The sequence below is a fragment of the Glandiceps talaboti genome, chromosome 15 (assembly GCF_964340395.1).
Source record: "Glandiceps talaboti chromosome 15, keGlaTala1.1, whole genome shotgun sequence".
NCBI lineage: Eukaryota > Metazoa > Hemichordata > Enteropneusta > Spengelidae > Glandiceps > Glandiceps talaboti.
In genome coordinates, this window is record NC_135563.1 from 3,067,911 (window position 1) to 3,089,421 (window position 21,511).

The 21,511-nt window shown below is 36.3% G+C and overlaps 1 protein-coding gene across 1 annotated transcript; it reads right to left on the minus strand.

Moving 5' to 3' along the window:
* Positions 1-2,341: 2,341 nt before the first annotated feature.
* LOC144446573 (uncharacterized) lies at positions 2,342-16,095 on the minus strand. Its single transcript, XM_078136370.1, has 2 exons — positions 16,013-16,095; positions 2,342-5,156 (listed from the first exon to the last, which is right to left on the minus strand). The coding sequence occupies exon 2, from the start codon at positions 5,125-5,127 to the stop codon at positions 4,471-4,473; it is 657 nt and encodes a 218-aa protein (XP_077992496.1). The 5' UTR covers positions 5,128-5,156; positions 16,013-16,095; the 3' UTR covers positions 2,342-4,470.
* Between the last annotated feature and the right edge of the window lie 5,416 nt (positions 16,096-21,511).

Sequence of the window (21,511 nt, forward strand, 5' to 3'; positions counted from 1 at the left end):
AAATTTGACCATATTTTAAATTTCCTCCACAACATTTGAAATGAATAACATATTCAAAACATTTGATGATTATGCGTGAAAACACCAAATCTGCCAAGAGACTCAGTGCCAGTCTAATTGTGGGGATAATAGTTGAGAAATTGTCAAGATCAAAATGATTGCTCCATCTGTGTGTGACTTTGGACCAAAACAAAGCAATATTTTGCTTTTAAAAAATCACAAACTGCCAATTAAATTGTTCTGACATTATGTGAGGATGTTTCCTAGATTGTCTAGATGAAGTAAATTGTTCTGACATGTGGGGATGTTTCCTAGAATGTCTGGATGAAGTAAATTGTTCTACATGGAATATTGGGTGGGTGTTTCCTACAATGTCTAGATGAAGGACTGTTGAAGATATGATGATCTTATTGTCAAGTTAAAATTTTGTGATTTTTGGTCGAAAATCATGGAAGTCATAAACTATAGAAACAAGGAAGTGTACATGTATTGGCGTTGAGTTTGGTAAGAAAGTTGTTATTAGAGGCATCTAGATGTACCATTGTTCAAGATGTAATGACTCAAATCAAATATACTCTGAAATCACATGGCAGATTTATTGGATATATATATTGTAAATGAAAGATTGATGAAGGCAAGATGGTCTGATCTTTTCTGTGTAAATTTAGTAAAACAATGTCAATTTGGGAAATTGGGTTTTAGAGATGAAATTATAGAGAAGTGCAGTCTCAGTCACTCATACAATTAGTATATGGCTTATTCTAATAAACCAGACAAGTGAATTGTAGCACCAAAGACTTTAACTACATGTGTGGCTAGCCCCATTGGAGTACTTCATTGATGTGAATGTTCTAACCACAATCACTCAGTTGCATCTAAGTAAATATAAATGGTACTGTTAAAAATCTCCAAAACTCACATTCTTCACCTATAATTTTCATGAAAGTATGTTAGTATACATTGACTACCCCCCCCCCCCCCCAATCCTTTCAAGGAAACCTGAAAATAACAAAAACAAGTTTCTGTCCATAAAAGTTTGTATAACACTGACAGATGTCAAATGTAATGAGTTTTCATGTCCTAGAAGTTGTGAACACATTGTTACTGTATGTATTCTTGTAAATTATACAATTCCTTCATTGCCCTTAGGAATCAGTCTCTCTGGCCGATGAAGGGGAGGGGCTATTAAACAAAGTCGCTGACCCCACTCTCAGCTCTATAAAACCCAAAACAGAGTGGCCCACACCATCACGTAACCTGTATTTCTAAAACACGATACCGATAACCCCCCCCCACACACACACACACACACACACACACACACACATTTATTTCAATACTTTAAAAGTACCAGAAACAAACTTTCTTTTCAAGTAGTAAAGTAACTGATACTTTGTTAACTTTTAAACACATTGGGCTCCGAGTAGCATTCCTCCTTTTGATTTCAGAATTTGATACTTCTATGTTCGGCTACTTTAATCTGTATTTGTCCGGCCAAGGATTTTTACATTTTAATTTCATTCAACCCCACTTTATAGAGTTTTTCTACTCCACAGATCGGATGTGGGGGTAAAGATGAGTACCAAGAACACAGACTTGCTTACTTCTTGTTAAAATATGCAGATATAGATATGATAAAAGAGTAGGAATCAAGCAATTCAATAATCTAATAATTTATATAAATTACATGGAATTGGTTGCTATATTTCAATGTATTGTTATGGTTATTTGTTTGTTTGTTAGTTATATTAGTTAGTTAGTTAGTTAGTTAGTTAGTTAGTTAGTTCATTTGTGGTTCCAGGCCTCCTGATATAATGTACAAGCAATTAATATACAGAAGTATGCTAGGAAAACAAAGATATGTTCCCCCGAGGCTAAGGAACACTGTCTTGTACTCATACCAAGTTTGATCTTTTGTTTCATCATTAAGCTCTGCAAAGTATGAGATTTTCAGAAATGTGTCATTTTCAAGAATGATGGTGGCCACCTTCAAGTTGATTTATGTAAATTTACACGGATATTCAAGAGGGCTTCTAGACCTAGGCTAAAATCAACAAATAGATCCTTTAAAACTACAACATCTGGTCTTGTTCACTTGCTGCCACTAGATGGCGTAGTCGCAGATTGAGACTAATTTTGTATCCGTTTTCAAACTGACATTAGCAAAAGTCACACATTACACGGCTATAAGACAGAGAAAAGCGTTAGTTCAAGCTACAATCACAAATTGACAGTTAGTCAGTATCATCAAGCACTTAAAATGTGAAAGACGTCATTTTTAAAATGTTGGTCGAATTTCAAACAAATCCTGAACACTTTGTCTCACCAACTCGTATTTAATCCCAAATATACATCTACTACATTCAAATATAGACTAAGGCTCTCGGACCTAATGCACATGGATACAGGATTCTATGCCAGACTAAAGTCAACATCCATAAGTACAATCATGTACTCTAAAGCAAACCAGCTTGATGAACGGATACTAGCCACAATTTAGACATGGCATTTGACAACGTTGGAGCTACAATGATATAAATGACTGCCTTTAACATTTAAACTGTCTTACCGGAGTAATAACAGAAAACACTCCAGTGGTGTGGGAATTTCTAAGCCTCTAGTTTAATCGAAATTATTCATGTTAAACACATATTCTAGGGAAAAATACAACGTTTGACATCATCAGGCAAAACAGTTAAGCAGGAATTTAGAAACAGTTGATATACAAATTATATACAAATAAGGTTGCTAAATTTCATATAATACTGAAGATTAAATAAACCCTGATTAATGTTTACGCGTTCGTGATTAGTTTTAGTATATCCACCATATCGCACCTAACCTACTAAACTTGGCATCCAAACATCCATCTTTAGTTTACTAGCCATCTTCACTAAACTTAGGCCAAGCTAAGTGACAGATAACGAAACACGTGCAACACAATGCGGAAAATCGTTTTATTCCTGGTAATTTTTTTTTTTTTATCCCAGATTGATTATTGCAACGACTCAGTTAGCGTGTCATGACTATGTAGATATGAAATCTATATCTATGAAATCTACATAATTACATAGGCTGGTAGAAAATGTCAAGTTACATGTCAAGTAAATGTCATTTACAGTCTATTACAAGCGTGGTAAAGTAACAAAGAGATATTGTCGTTATCAGAAATGCTTAGAAAACACTGAGCAAGACAATAATCTTATACACATTGTCTTAGAAAACACAATACAAGACAATAAACTTATACACATTGTCTTAGAAAACACTGAGCAAGACAATAAACTTATACACATTGTCTTAGAAAACACAATACAATACAAGACAATAAACTTATACACATTGTCTTAGAAAACACTGAGCAAGACAATAAACTTATACACATTGTCTTAGAAAACACAATACAAGACAATAAACTTATACACATTGTCTTAGAAAACACTGAGCAAGACAATAAACTTATACACATTGTCTTAGAAAACACAATACAATACAAGACAATAAACTTATACACATTGTCTTAGAAAACACTGAGCAAGACAATAAACTTATACACATTGTCTTAGAAAACACAATACAAGACAATAAACTTATACACATTGTCTTAGAAAACACTGAGCAAGACAATAAACTTATACACATTGTCTTAGAAAACACTGAGCAAGACAATAAACTTATACACATTGTCTTAGAAAACACAATGCAAGACAATAAACTTATACACATTGTCTTAGAAAACACAATACAAGACAATAAACTTATATACATTGTCTTAGAAAACACAGAGCAAGACAATAAACTTATACACATTGTCTTAGAAAACACAAAGCAAGACAATAATCTTATACACATTGTCTTAGAAAACACAAAGCAAGACAATAAACTTATACACATTGTCTCAGGAAATTGTAATTTCATTCCGTGACACTTTAAACTACATGTGACGTCATTTTATCATAACAATAATGTCATAAACTCTATTAATTTGAGAAATAATAAGATATGCCAGAACTAACAAAATAGTGTAAAATATGCATTATTGCATATACTTCTAACATAATGCTATATTTAGCTTGTCACCCACGTTTGGAAAATATGATTTGGCGATTATTAAAATTTAAAACATACCAGAACTTTTTATTTGGTTAATGTTCATAATTCTTTTTTGAATTATCAAATTTCATAACTGATTTGGTTTTATAAATATTTGTCGTGCCATGAGTTACCAAAGTTAACTTCGATATAGTTTTAATTCCTAGAGATTCATTGAATTAGTATTTTATTTAATAGAAAATCAATGACAGACAGCAAAAATTGCGTGGAAGTTCATCACACAAAAACACAGACACTCATTTGATCATGGTGTCCTATTACATTACAAATACAATCGGCTATTTTTGGCTTGTGCAATGACAAACAAGCATTTAAGTTTATATGTCAACTCATACACTGTTCAGACATTGCACTTTGTTACACCAAATTAAGCTGCTGCTGGGAGTTCACTTGATCCCATACTGCTCCAGGTAGGAGGATGTTGACATTACCCATCACAAAAATTTCGACCCATATGCAACGTCCCTTATGATATACTCGTACTTGGGGACCTGTCGCCGTCTGAACAATTTTAAAGATTCCGTTGTTGGTTCCATCTAGCGGGAGTAGATTATTTTGACAATACTGCAAGTTTGCTGCATCATAACGGTTTACCAAAACCAAGTAGATGTACATTATATAGTTAATATTAATTCGGTAGGAATCAAAGAAGAGATGGTATAGCTGACCGATTGAGAAGTGATGTACAGGGATGTTGATACGCTCTGTACCATAGGGTGATGTAAAGGGTAGATTTCCCTGCTCATCTCCTAAAGTGCAACAAAAGAACACACCAGCCCTGGGAGGATATCTAACAATAGGTCCACAAGGAGAATGACTGGCTGCTTTGCACACATTTGCGGTAAGGATACCACCACCGTTGATTGCCAATATTTTATTATCCTGGTTAGTGACGTGATACAAAAATGTAATCGGACGTGGAATTCCGTTCTTGTATCGTGGGTTGTCTGTTAATTTCTTCATTAGATTGTCAAGATTTGTTTTGACATTATCGATGTTATAACCAGCTGCCATGACGACCAATTCACTGAAATATTCACAGACTGAAATGAAGCAGTGTAACAAGAATATGTTAGCTATGTGCGAATAGTATATGAGACAATCACAAGGGGGGGGGGGGTTAGTTCAATGTAGTGATCAATTAAAGAAGAAGGGGTCAACACGTTTACAAAGCGGATGGGGGGGGGGCGTGTCTTATATTCGACATTAACCTGTGTAAAACTTATTCAGAGGAATGGAATGGCAAAACAACAAAAACGTACAAAATGTAGTAAATATCAAAGGCATTATAGAGACATCTGTTTCACATGTATTATATGTACCTGTTTTTATGTGTAGTACACATGTATTATATGTACCTGTTTTTATGTGTAGTACACATGTATTATATGTACCTGTTTTTATGTGTAGTACACATGTATTATATCTGCCTGTTTTTATGTGTAGTACACATGTATTATATCTGCCTGTTTTTATGTGTAGTACACATGTATTATATCTGCCTGTTTTTATGTGTAGTACACATGTATTATATCTGCCTGTTTTTATGTGTAGTACACATGTATTATATGTACCTGTTTTTATGTGTAGTACACATGTATTATATCTGCCTGTTTTTATGTGTAGTACACATGTATTATATGTACCTGTTTTTATGTGTAGTACACATGTATTATATCTGCCTGTTTTTATGTGTAGTACACATGTATTATATGTACCTGTTTTTATGTGTAGTACACATGTATTATATCTGCCTGTTTTTATGTGTAGTACACATGTATTATATGTACCTGTTTTTATGTGTAGTACACATGTATTATATCTGCCTGTTTTTATGTGTAGTACACATGTATTATATCTGCCTGTTTTTATGTGTAGTACACATGTATTATATCTGCCTGTTTTTATGTGTAGTACACATGTATTATATCTGCCTGTTTTTATGTGTAGTACACATGTATTATATGTACCTGTTTTTATGTGTAGTACACATGTATTATATCTGCCTGTTTTTATGACTGTGTAGTACACATGTATTATATGTACCTGTTTTTATGTGTAGTACACATGTATTATATCTGCCTGTTTTTATGACTGTGTAGTACACATGTATTATATGTACCTGTTTTTATGTGTAGTACACATGTATTATATCTGCCTGTTTTTATGTGTAGTACACATGTATTATATGTACCTGTTTTTATGTGTAGTACACATGTATTATATCTGCCTGTTTTTATGTGTAGTACACATGTATTATATCTGCCTGTTTTTATGTGTAGTACACATGTATTATATCTGCCTGTTTTTATGTGTAGTACACATGTATTATATCTGCCTGTTTTTATGTGTAGTACACATGTATTATATCTGCCTGTTTTTATGTGTAGTACACATGTATTATATGTACCTGTTTTTATGTGTAGTACACATGTATTATATGTACCTGTTTTTATGTGTAGTACACATGGGCTATTATACAAAGTTTTGTCATTGATGTCTTTTATCTCTCTGTATATGTACATATCTTATTTTATGTTTAGGTCCCTTATTATCATCATCCAATATTTTCCTACTGAGCTGGATTCTTGAAGGTTGTCTGTGTAACAAGACTATTTTTCTCCTTGGTTTTCCCCATCCTATCTGTCCTGCATATTGACCCACTTTAAGATATGTTATACACCTGACTGCCAGTTGTGTGTATCACAATGATCCAACGTCAGATGTTAATTTAATATACTTAAAATAACTAATTGGTATCTTGCAAACCTTACCAAATATGCTAGGTTACACACCTTATTGTTTATCTTCAGAATACATATATATACAGAATGCAATATGCATGTAATGGAAGAAAGCAAACTCATAATATTATTGTGATTATGAATGATATCGCTTACCCATGGTTTGATACTTCGTGTTTTTAAGTAGCTCCTAAATTAATTTCAAAAAAGTTTTTCTTTTTAAATCAAGGTCATATATTGCATTCAAAGGCCATCGGCCTAAAATACAAATCAAATCACTATGAACAATTACACAATATGATTAAAGGTTACAGTTCCAATTTATTTGCTTCTGCTCTTACTGATCGAGCATGCTTGAGAAAGGCTGCAAGACTTTGTAAATTAACTATTTGGTCAGATGATAACAGCTCGGTAAATTTTTCATAAGTAGGCGCGGCGGCGAATAAAAATACTGTGGAATATACTTGGACCTAGCATTGGCAAAAAAATTACATTTCAATAGGAAGTGATACTCATCTTCGTGTTCATTTGAGTCGCAAAAACACAGATTCGATCGGCTCTGTCAAAGCCTTGTCGCCTCAAATTTTTAATCTGTGTGAAGAGCATCTAAACAAAATAGTTTTCAGCATAAGGGAGCCTTCAGTATATTACAAGGGGAGGGTGGGGGAAATTAGGCTCAGACTGGTGCGTAAAATGTGACCCTCCCCCGACTCCGCTCCATCGTGCTAAAAGGTGGCCATCACTCTACTTTCTTTCTCTATAACATGACCCTCCCCTATTCGAAACATGAGTTAAATGCTGTCAGATATGTAAAAGGACACGAGTCCCAGAATCAATGGCAAGGACTTCATCCCACTGCTGCCACCAATGTTGAAAGTTTTAAAGGGATTGAATAATTTCCCACTACCACCGTCATGTGGACGTGTATGAGGAAGGCATTGCATTAATAAATATATGTGTTTGGATCTCATTGGCTGAGATGAAGGCCACAATGCAACTCCCAATGATTAGATTGGCAGTCGGGAGTGAGGTCAACATCTCCACAACATTATCCCTAGTATCTTACCCAATTGTTCCCGTTTACACCTGTGAGACTCTCTCCTCTCCTCATATCACAACTGACTATTAATTCATTACATGGTTGTCAACATCAATTTGATATAGGTTAATTGATATCACTATACCTAAACCTAAACCTAACCGTAATCCGCACCCCTAAGGGACCGGTCAGTTTCTTCGGCCTGGGGGGGGGGCGGTGGATTGGGAGGGAGAGTCACCCTGTTTTTGAAATTGGCAGTAAGGGGGTCATGCTGTTTTCAAAATTGTGGATAGGGGGGGGGGTCATTGTGTTTTGGATTGTGATGGAAGAAAAAAAATCTTTTTTTTTACAATGGCATATAGCCTTGTCTGAAATGTGATACATGTAAATATTTGTTCTTCTCCCTGTTTCTTACATGAATTCTTTAATATTACTTATTAGTTCAAACATAACTATACATATTCATATACATGTATAACCTAGCTACCACACTAGTTACAGAACATGTCATGTAAATGCTTGGCTGTTTCACAATCAGTGCTTCACTTATATTGCACTTTGGGGCAAAAGTGAACTTGAAGGTTTCGTAATGGTAATTAATCTTCATAGATAGTTTATAAAAGAAGTTAATCTAAAATGTTCCCTACTCGTCACTATGAACTTGTCAGAAGGGATTAATACACTTTCTATTTTGGACACTACATGTTATTGACACTACAAATCACCACATCTCATCAGATTCCAGTTTCTAGTATACACTAGGTACGACCACCTAAAGTTCTCTAACATACCGGTGGCTTTACTATACATGCAATATTAATGCCACTATACCAATGTTACGGGGCCATTTTTATGTGACATGGGAAACTCATTTAAAACTTATAAACATTTACGTTAGCTATTCGAAGCTTGGAAATATTACCTCAAAGGCTATGAATAACCTAAACATTGCCTTAATAGAAGCAAACAACTGCAGATCTGCCAGGGGGAAACCCCCAAGGACTCCCTCACCCCCAGAGGTCACTCATGCATTCAACCAACAATCAGATGCACCAACAACCTTTTTACTGTAATAATGATCTTAAACTTTTCTTAAATATTTTCACCCAATTTTAATTTGAGATGATAGTCTTTGAAAGATGTGAAATGTTTGCCAAGATAATCTAAAATTGAATTAAAACTCCAAATCTCCCCTACCAATGATACTACCAGTAGATGTGCTGACCTTTACTACATGTATATAATGATGCCATTTAAGAACATATTTCAACCCTATGTAAGTTATAAAGAATAGTTTCTGATACTTGATGGTGCTGTCTTGTAAAGCATGGATTGAGTTATTGCTTGAAAGGGTCTGAATAGCCTAAACATTGGCTTTAAGAGTAAAAATCATCCAGGGCTTCTAGAGGGAGACCCCCTTTGACCCCCCCCCCCCACGTGAGGTGGACATAGGGTATCCCAGTCTCAAGCTCTTCCGCTCTTACTGTCAAGATGCTATCAAAGTATATTTCAAAAGTATTTCAACCCTGTGTATCTTTTTACATGTTAGTGCTGTCTTGTAAAGCTTGGAAATTATTGTCTGAAAGGGTCTGAATAGTCTCAAAATTGACTTTTCAGAGTAAAAACCTCCAGGACTTCTAGGACCCCCCCCCCACTACATGTGGTGTACACATCCCAGTCTCAAGCTCTTACCCCTACCTCTTACTGTATAAGATGCTATCAAACTTAATATTTCAAAAATATTTTTTTCTTTTTACATGTTGGTGCTGTCTTGTAAAGCTTGGAAATCATTGTCTGAAAGGATCTGAATAGTCTCAAAATTGACTCTTCATAGTAAAAAACCTCCAGGGTTTCTAGGGGGGGGACCCCCCCCATAAGAGATATACATATTCCCTGCTCAAGCTTTCCCATACCTTTCACTGTCAAGATGCTATCAAACTCTTTGGAATATATTTACCCTGTGTAGTCAATAATTATAATTATGATAGTGCTAACCCGGGATCTTATAAAGTAGATGCAAGACAGTCAAGCAGTCCACACTGAGTCATGATCAAAAAATACCTGTCTTAGGAATATTATATATATATATATATATATATATATATATATATATATATATATATATATATATATATATATATATATATATATATATATATATATATATATATATATATATATATATATATATATATATATATATAATACACATATGGGGGGGGGGTCATCATGTTTTAAAATTAAGTGATAGGGGGGTCAGCCTGCTTTTGCTTTTACAGATGGGGGGGGGGGGGGTCAGTGACATTTTGTCGGCCCAATTTAAGAATCCACCGCCCCCCCCAGGCTGAAGAAACTGAACGGTCCCTAACCCTAACCCGCATGGCAGCAATGGGATTTGGAACCGGTGGTGGCACCGATAGAATGACAAACCCTCCAAAATAATGCAATGTTAAGCAATACAATGAGTCAAACTAAATTGTGACCCTCCCCCAATCGGATATCCCATTTCCTAAAATATGGCCCTCCCCGAGAGTCGATTTATATACAAAAAGTAACATCCCTCTATTCACCCCCAACCCCACCCCAAGGCTCCCTGACACCCTCTCCTCGGATCCATCCACTGCAGCCATCATGGTGATGCTGTCTTCTACTTCTACTTCTAATATGTACTGTGTAAACATCTAAAAGGATTATCATCACACAGGCTTTAACGCTGGTGGCGTCCTTTAGATCTAACCCATGTTCACATGCGTATGATCTATGAGATCGGTGATATCAATGCTGGAGAGGGCAGATTTGAAACTGTCTATTGTCTTTGATTGTTGGATGGACAGTGGTAAGAGATTCCATTCTGGAATTGTCCGAGGAATAAGTGAATATTTATAGCAGCTTTTCTTGACAATGATCGATATGAGGGAAGAACAATGCATACTATGACGGTTTTCCCCTATTAACCGTTAATTAAGTGCTACAAACCCGACTGAATTGGTGAGCCAGGAAGTCGGGTATAATAAACATTGTTTGCATCTCTAAAGCTTTTTATAATGTCACTGATAATAGGTCAGTAAAACTGATAACAACTGATATAACATTGAGCTTAGCTTTGCCTAATATGATTTACTCCTTGAAAATAATCTTGCGCTGTGAACTACACTTTTGAATTACAGTGATCATGGAAAGAGAAAAATAGTTGCACAATAAAATACACCACTTGTTCTTTGTTAAAAATAAAGATAGTGGGATTTTCACTTGCAAAATAAAAATTAGCTCAAATGTTCGGGAATTTGTTTCAGTGTTGAAATGCCCGAAAGTAGTACCAGTGAGCAAGAGAAACATTGTTGACTTGGTGTTACTTAAGGGTGCATTATTATTACATTTGTAAATATTGGCAACAAACACTACTTAGTGATAAGAAAGATAAGAAACCCCGATTGCTTGGTTAATGGACCCAGAAAATCCCGTAATATGACCTATAGTAGAGCGTGATGATGATTATGGAATGAACTTCCGACTTTAATATTTAGGGAGCGATCAGTTTTTACGGCCGGGGGGCGGTAAATCGGGGAGGGGGCACCTTAATTTGGGACTCAACGAAGGGAGGGGGTCATCATTTTTACAAAGTGAATAAAGGGGGGGGGGTAACCTTATTTTCAACAACTGAACGAAATCATGAACCACCCTGCTGTACTTAAATTTCCATACAACAAATGTATGTGCATACAATAAACCATAAACACATAAGAAATGAAATACCTTGAAATTTACTGGATGCTCTGACTCTAAAATCTATGCCTCCATTGACCTGAACATGTTGAATTGCACACAAACATAGCCAATAGAGACACACTTTCAAATAATTTAATGAATTTGTATCTCTAAATGATAACTGACCTCCACTGTGCAATGCCATGTTTCCCCCAAATTTTCTTACTTTCTACTTGATCTTTGTGTCATCATTTGTGTCAATATGACTTGAAATGATTTAAACTTTTGAAATCCTAAAATTAGTGATACTTTTATGATATAACTAAGTTGTGTTTTACTTCTGAATGGTGCTCTAAATGGCCTCCAAATGAAGTTCATTTTTTCAAAAAGCTCTTACCGTGGGAGGGGGACCCCCCCCCCCGCGCTTGTATAGCAGACACGCGTGCGCGTAGCGTGCACTTATCCCCATACTGTTTCCAGTTCTCTCCCTACTTTGAAACTTACTGAAACCCCTAGGTTTACAATTATATTAACTCCATTTCTAACATTGTACTTTATAATTAGCTGAATTAATCTATAATGGTAATAGTTCACCCAATCTAAGAGATATCCTAGAACTTTTGGTTACTAAACCATGAATATTGTGTATGTCCATGAACAGACAATTATACTTCTCATAGGGTTCCTATCTAAAGAGCTTTATACATGTGAAGCAATGGATGGATTTGGGATAGCAATTTACCAGATACACTTAAAATTACTGTAAATGTAACAAGTAAAATTAACTATGCAGTGTGCTGTATTGTGCTTTGAGAATCCAGAGTGTCTTTTGCAAGCACAAAAAGAATATTTCTTGTCAGCAGATATCGGGGGGGGGGGCAGGGCGCAGTGGTTTTTTATTTGTCAGAGGGGGGTTGGATTGTTTTGTGGATGAATCAAAGGGGGTCGCTATTTTTAAGTACAACACGAACAAGAAGTCACCGGCCCACCCCCGGCCGTAAAAACTGATCGCTCCCTTAAGAAAGACAGAAAATATCAAAGTTTTGTAGTGTCCTATTTCTGTTTCTGTTTCAAGTTGTTTCTATTTGTAGTGTTTGTAGATGTATTTGTATATGTTGTTCTGTCTGTTCTGCACTGTTTGTCCTTTTCCAAGTGTGACCTATTTTTCCTTTAGATTTTGTGCTTTACTTGGGGGGGGGGGGGGCTGGGTAGATTAGGCTGGTCCTAACAGGGTTACCCGTTTGTCGATGTGTATTGTAAAGTATTTTGATGTCATTATTATTATTATATATGATTCTGGTAGTTTATCATCTTGAGCAATTAAATTATTTGTAGCTTTATATAGGAAAGTTAGTCTGCTAACTGATCTGCGATTTTCAAGGCAAGACTACTGAAGCTTCCGAGCTGCTCTGCGTTGAATTTTTTCAGCAGCATTTTCGCTAAGGGACCCAAATACTTGCACAATATTTGTAGTAACCCTAAAATACTTTATGCTCTAAGAGAGCCTTCAGTATATAATTACGGGGGCGGGGGATTGGGGGTGAGTCATGTTTTAGAAACCTGTCCAGGAGGGAGGGTCATTTTAGAAACCCGTCCAGGGGGAGGGTCACATTTAATGCGGTGGCAGTCCCTGGATGGGTGGGAACCCATACTTGTTAGCGAAATTTCAAATGTACCCCTTTTCCCGAAATATTTCAATGAAAACCACCCCCTTTTTACATTCTCGCAAACCAGAGTTATTATTTCTACCACTACATTTCGAAATAAATGGAGGCTCGTTAAGAACGTTGCGACGATGCCTTTTTAGTGAATCTGGGAGAAAATCACTGCAAAAGGCACCCCCTTATTTCCAAAATCCGGGAGGTTTTACCTTCAAGGACACCTAATCCATACACTGCACGTACACTGTTTGCCCTAATGTTTGAATACTATTGTTTACCATAAATGCTGATATACCATATGTTACAAGACTCTTAAAAATGAAAGCGATAATTACAAATTACAAAAGAAAAAAACTGAGGTAAACAGAATTGAAAGCCATAGTTGGTACCTATGCCCTAACATTTTGCATTCACAGTTGCCTTGCTTCGTTTCGTTTCGTTGAATACCATATCCCGTTTCGTTTCGTTTCGTTTCGCCGAATACCATAAGCGAAGTATGCTGACCTGTGGTGATACAGGAACACACACAATACACTCCCTTCTATGTAATGGTTGGGCATAGTGTAACACGCTGATCTTGCATTGACAATCTACGGTCCTTATTACGGGACCTTCGTCCCAAAGCCTTCGTTGGGAAGTTTCTTCCGAGAGAGAGTAGAAAAAGGGCATCCTACCCCTATTCTCGGAGAGCGGGTGACCTGAAAAAGTGCCCCTTTTTACGATTCGACGGATCTAGATGGCCGACGAAAACACTCCCTTTTCCGTGAAAATTCTAACAAGCTAGCGTACCCGCTTCGTCTGGGACTGTCCCCACCCGGATTTTACGTTGACTCATTTTATGCCATACCTGGATTGTACTTGTTACCGTACATTGAGAAGATAAAATTCTTGTAAAATGCACTCTGCACTATTTCAAACAAAGTCTACAATTCTGAGAGAAACAACAACACATATCCCTTCAAACTCAGGCTCATGTTTAGCTAAACTGCATGTAGTTACAATTTACAGTTTTGCCAAACAAGTCCTAATGACATCTTGTGTAGCTTGGCTGTTTGGGAATATGTCATGTGACAGAGAACAAGCTGCTCATTGCTTTAAAATGCATATACATTGCCATATAAGCACAAAATGTGCATATGAGCCATATACCCGATTTCTATGCAAAGATTGACCTGGATCACATACATGCTGAAACCAGTCACTTGCTTCAATATCTTGTCTCATGAGAATGTCCATCGAGCAGAAAATAGTGTAGAATATTTTATTTTCACTGGAATTTAGCATTGAAAATGGTAATAAACGGTAATAAACATATTTTAGATTTTCACAGGTAATTTATGTTGTACTCTGTTTTACTTCTAAAGTTGCATGAAAAATGAAGGAAAAAATAGTTTCCTCTTGAAATGAAGTTTCAGCTAAAAATTGTTTTCCATATATAGCTGATTTGATGTAAATATTCTACACTACAGTCAATTCCAGCAAGAAAAGTCAAATACAATTAAAGGGACAGTATCTGTAACTTGATGATATTTTTTTCAATAATTTTGTTCTGTGTGTCGAGTGCAGTTACTTGTTCTACTCCAGACCTTAAAACATGTTGAAATACATGTATTTGGCTTGTCAACACAGTCTGCAAAGTGCACTGTTATTGTTGATAATTTTAGTCCTGACTAAAATTCACTTGTCAAAAATAACCATGCAGTTTGTACATATACAGGCTGTGTTTACAAGCGTTTGCCAAACACAGGAGTGTTTCGATGTGCGTTATGGAGTAGAACAAGAAACTAAAAACTGTAGTTGATATACAAAACAAAACATACTGAAAAAAATCATCAAAAGTTACAGCTACTGTCTCTTTAATCTGTCCACATAATTTCCATCCATCTATCAGTGAAATTGTCATTTTGGGATGGGGGGGGGGGTAGGTCACAATTTAGAACTTGGGATTGGGGGAGGGTCACATTTTAGATGAAGGAGTAGGTGGAGGGTCACATTTTACAAGGGTAGACATACCCTAAATCGCCCCCCCCCCGCACCCCCGCCCCGTAATTACTGAAGGCTCCCTAATAGATCATTCTCGCAAACCAGAGCTATTATTATTTCTTCCGCTATACTGGACGGCGCGTTTTGGACGGTGCCATAAAAGAGGCCGTTTTTTGCGACGATAACTTTAGATGTGATATTAATTTTGATATGTGGGGCTTCCATTCCATTTCACGACAATAACTTTACATGTGATGTTAATTTTGATATGTGGTGCTTCCATTCCATTCCATGTCACGTGTAAGCTTAGTTCAATGCCCAAGTCGGAGTGCTGCTTGACAACTTTAGAAATATTGTCTCTCTTTTTATGAATATATTGCAACAGCTTTCTTTTGTAGGTGATATTCGTAACAAAACACTTTGCTGTATTGATTCCCATTTGCCAGTCCTTTTCCCATTTGGTTAATTTGTTAATGTCGTCTCTCCCACACATTAATCAAGATTCAAGCTATAAGTCCTGCTGAATCAGTACAGTTCAGTGTGAGATTTCTCCATCGTAATGAAGCCCACATATGTAAATGTAAAGAACGTTATTATAGACAGTGCGATTGTCACTGCTATTAATTCGAATGGAACATTTTGGAACAATTCCTCCGATACCACCCTCACGGCCATAAGTAATGACGGCTCTCCTAGTATAGAAAGTCTTTGCCTAAATATATAGTACAAAATTATAATCTGAGAAATGAAAGAATCATTAATCTTACCTTTAATGTTAGATCGATCGAACGCGTCAGATAAAAAGCAAAAACTTCTAACCCGGATGTTAAACCTGTGTTTAAAAGGGTAGGTAAGGTTATACCTACCCTTTTCAATACAGGTTGAACATCCGGACTAAGGTTTGTTGTGTCGATTACGGCCCCCGCGGTTACGATGGCCCACAGGTGACATGGGAACAATAAATTTGTGGAATAAACAATTGATCATGATTTTTTAGAGCAAGTGAACGCGTGACCTCTCCTGATCACGCGATCAGCTATAAGTACGAGAACCTGCTAAATCTATTTATTTAATGCTTCCAAAGTTCACAAGAGTCTGCTTGAACGTGCTTGATTTAGTGTTGTATGTCATATAACTGACCGTGACTAGGGACTAGTTTTAAGTTCAGGAATATTTACTCATTTTGGAATTTGATACAACATACATTTTACACATGGTGTGATATGTAAGAAATTAATGAAATTACCTGTGCACCTAGTCTGGACCTTGCATATAGTCCATCAAAACAGGTTCGTTGGTGACAATATATTGAGTAATCAAATACAACTAGATTATGTGTATCTAACTTTTATAGTAAACCCTATACAATTCTTTCCTGACTGTGATTTGTCCATGTTTGTGTTTGTCAAGGTGTACCCATGCTATTATTGTTTCCTCTACTGAGCATGGCACATTATAATTCTTGTCATACATGTACTTGTTGTATATATGTGCAGTGCAAACCCCATCTTCCTGACATCCTCTACTAGAGTGCTTGATTTAAGCCATGATCTGAACAACTTGCATCACGATCGAGCACAAAGGGCTGAATTCATTGATCTGTAATACAGCGTTTTTTAAGGCCGGGGAACATACTCCTGGGTAAATTGATGGGGAACTATGGTAATAAGATTAAGTATTTATCAGAACACTTGCAATGAAGCAAAGCAAAACAATTAGTTATATTTGGTTTTGAGATGAAAAATATCAGTATAAATGGTGCAAATTTTTTACTAGCTACCCGATTGTTATATGACATTGTCTTAATAACCATGTAATGTATTGGTAAGATAACTAATTCCATTCATTGATGACATGCATGCAGTTGAAAGAACCCATAATAATTTTAAAATAATTTTTCAAAATTCGGGGTGGGGTGGGAGGGTGGTGGTGTCATACAGTGGGGGTGGGGATTGGGTGTTATACAGGGTCGCATCCTAGTACAGCCGAGTTTCATCTACATCATTTTCCGCAAATTTCACAATTTCTCAATAGGTGCAGCTTTAAGTTAAATCATCAAATGTATTAGATGACTTGCAATTTCGGCACCTGAACTCTCAGGTGAATTTGAAGACGACTTACTCACCAATGGATCGTTTACATGTAAACACATACTATCTCGTGTTGTCAACCTACTACACTACTTAGGTGATACTTACTAAAATGTCACTGAAATGAACAAAATGGTACATTCTAATTTCCAATTATAGAAATCTAATCGAAACGAAAATGAGGTAACTTGATATTTTGTACCCATCAAACTACAGAGATCGGCTTCATGATAAGACAACACATGACAATGTAATAACATGTCGTCTCAACGTGGGCGAGTCCACTGTTCATGCATGGATGGGTGGGCCATGATGAAGTCTTGGAAATGTCTGTTTTATGTGTACATGTACTCCAAAATCTATGCTTTTCAAAGTCACTACATGTCTAGGATTTGCTTCTTTTAAGAAAAAATTACGACAGTCTGATTTCCATGGCCACGTCAGCATATCGAACGCTAAGTTCCTCCTCTAACCCTTCCCTTCATGCTTCAGACGTATCATGTCCGGGTATCATGTGTCGTCACAGTACAGTCTATGACCTTTCACATTCGCAATCTTAGCAAAGCAGCAGAGTACTAGTCCCAGAAAGTCGTCAGAAAGTTTTGTTGGATAACTATCCCTCTTGAAAATTATGTACTCACTTTATGTCATTTTCTTTTGATTGGGTTCATTACCACCCACACAGTGACACGAAGCAGTTTCGTTGTCTTTCAAAGAACGACCTGTGCTCACTGCGGCATCGTGGTGTATCGTCTCCTACCATGTTTGTCTTGTAAAATACAATCTCAACATACTGAGATATTGCTAGACATGTTTTACGGTGTGAGTTGTTTTTTTTGGGGTTTTTTTTTTACGTGGGAGCGTGACATGTTGACTGTACTGTGCTGTGTCCATAGGAACCTGTGTTTGCATGATGCAGTAATTTTCCAGGTACACACAACAATAGCAACACTAAATTGCAACATCAGTGTTGCGTGTGTGCTTTGATTTCGACAAGGCAGTACCGTAGCCTGCGGGAGGGGGGGGGGGGCTGCTGCCCCCCTGAGATTTTGCAAAAAAGAAAGAAAAAAATTTACTTTTTGAAAACATAGCGATGTTATTACATATTATTATTGTTATTATCATTAAAATCATTATTTACGTGACGATTCCTAGCATGCGCGATTTAAATTGATGGTTCACTAAAAGTGACTGTACACTGACTCCTCGCTATATGTATTTTATATCTCTATTGCATTGTACGCTGGCTTAACTTTGAATAAAAATGTGTCCAGTTAAAAATTGTAACTTTTTGCAGCAATTTAAAAATTCTTTGTGCGGGAAAGTTCACTGAGTTCTCCTTGGGTTCCGACAGAAACGAGGCTATAAAAGTTTGGGGAGGTGGGTAAAGAAAATGATTAATTTGTTGTGTTACTTATTTGAGAAATGGGGGGGGGGGGGGGCAAGAGGGCAAGAGGGCAGCTGCCCCCCCCCGAGATTTTTTGGGGAAAAAGCAAGAAAAAAAGCAACTTTTTGAATGCATAGTGATGTTATTACAATCTTTATTTACGTGACAATTCCTATATAATTATCTTGTACACTGACACTAGCGTTATTCCGCAATTCATTTTGAAGCGACAATTTGCTATGGAAAGAAAGGCCCTGAATTTGTAAACAGAGCTGTACCTTCCACATCAAAATCCAAACTTCAATTTCCATTATGATGATAATGACAAGGAGAATTCACTGAGTTCACCTTGGGTTCCGACATAAACGAGGCCATAAAAGTTTTGGGAGTTGGGTAAAAAAAAATGATTGTTTTGTTGTGTTACTTATTTGAGAAAGCGCCATCCATTTTTTTTTTACTTTGAATGTGACATCTTTCCGGCAACTACTTTGAAAGATACGACATTAGGCCAGAAAAAATGAAAAAGCTGTTCAACCTACCCATATATTTACATAATATCTTATACAGCGGTTTACTTGGCTCTGATGATGCATACAGGCATGAATTGAGATTAAATTAAGCTGTTGCATATCCAATGTGCACTAAAAAGAATTGAACAAAAGTTTACGACCATGAGAGTGGGCTGAGCAGTCATTGGGCCATCAAAAGTCTGAAAGTCTTGAAATGTTTTGCTCTTAAATTTATTCGGAACCAAATTAAACTTCAGGAGAAGTCATTTACCAAGTGCACATCCGCAAAATATCTTTCGGATTTGCCACAACGAAATACACTTCCAGATAATATGTAATGCATAGCATAATTGTTTCAATACTGGTACTTTATTACCATATTCAAGCATTGGCCTCCTACACTCTGTCTTATTTTAAAAATTTTTCACATTTGGAGTTGTCTCCTCCAATCAGTATCAATCAAGGTGATAATTGTCTTTCTCCCAAAACAAGATGGAAGGTGTATTGCTAAGTACGTACCTCCTTGTATAGGTTAGCGCTAATTAGAGACATCTCCTTATGCATGTGAAATCCACATCCTGTGTAAAGTAATTATAATCTCGTTCGGAGTATTATTGTAGTTGGCTATGACTGATATTTTTATGCATCACTGTACCATATGATTTTATATCTCCACTGTAGTGTAGGTGAAAGAAGGAGTGGCTAAAATAATGCTTGAGTTTAATTAATTTGGCGGAGCTTAACATTTTTTTTTAGAAGAGAGGGTGAGAGGAACTACACCATTGTTAGGTTACCCGTTGACCAGCATTTTTATTTTTTCTGGCCTTACGTATGTTAATTGTGTATTCTAAAATAGATATTATGTAAATTACATGCAAATTTATGTAAATTAGCACCTTTTTAAATTTTAAATGCATGATTGCACAAGACAAAGTTCTGCCCCCCCCCCCGGCAATTTGGTCAGGCTTTGGCCCTGCATGGGTACATGTTATGTATCAAAATAAAAACTCTCAGTACTATGCTGGAAAGCAAGACATACAATCAGACTACGCAGTTTTTTTTATGAAACTAACTTGGTGCCTTCATTATAAGTTACAACACGATTTTCAAAGCATTTTATATGGTTTCCGTCGTTTCACTTTGATTGGGCCACAGCTATATTGGTGGGAACTCCGTTTAAAATTGATCGGGGAACCCGTTAACATTTACCAGCTTACCGGCTTTAAAAAAACACCGTAATAATATGCCTGAAATGCCTGAAATTTTTTTTTACAATGCTAGTCCATGGGCCAGAGGGGGTTACCGTGCACCCCCCCCCCCCCACAAACCTCCAACATAGGTATTTTCTGTTCATTGGAGTCTACTGAATGAGAAACAAAATGTTAACAGTGAAAATTTTGGGATGCACTACCTGTTTTGGCCTCTATGTCAAATTACATGTGCGTCCCTGAATGGCGTCAAAAGGTTGAGGGTAGGGGTAACACATTGTCTTCCATATGACACATGCAAGCACGGACTTTATTATCCATTATATATTTGGAAAGCTTAGAGAAAATTTCTAATGATATAATGTTTGCCACACATATGCTAAGAAATAAAATTTTTGGAGGCTTTAAGTTGCCGATTTTTGAAAAATCAACAATTTTTCCGCAAAATTACGCATAAACGTTCAATTATTTTTTTTTTAAATAACATGATCTGATACACATAAGGGGATTTTTTTTATTCCGTTGAATGAGCTGAACAAGGAAAAGTAGGTTAACATGGAATATTTTGAGGGTTATTAATGATTTTCCCCCATTAAAACCAATATAAGCTATTATTTTGAAATACCGACAGTAGGGGGTAGGGGTAAACTATCTTCTTCTGTACTTTTTATTCAGCATCTTAGGACCATGCTGATACATTTTTCTGATTGCTAGAACATATATCTTTACAGGAAATATACGTTCTCTTAATAAATAGCTTGTAATGTTGATATACATGCTAAAAATGTCAGATTTCAGGAAAATATCCAAAGGTTGTAGAAGGTGAACGTTTAGGAGTAAGTATGCGCTTAGTGCACAACACCTACATATGTAATAAATACAGTAATATGGTTTTTGCAGTTGCTAGAATGTGTGTCCTAACAAAATAAATGTGTTTACTTTCAATATCTAGCACATTATGCAAAAATTAATACAAAAAATATCTGGAGACTTTAAATCGCTGATTTTGAAAAATCGATAGTTTTTCCGCAAAGTGACACATAAACTTTCCCATTCTTTTTTTTGGGCATCA

Bases quoted from the DNA above. Each gene is read 5' to 3' on its own strand.
- LOC144446573 (XM_078136370.1), bottom strand. From the start codon at position 5,127: ATGGCAGCTGGTTATAACATCGATAATGTCAAAACAAATCTTGACAAT.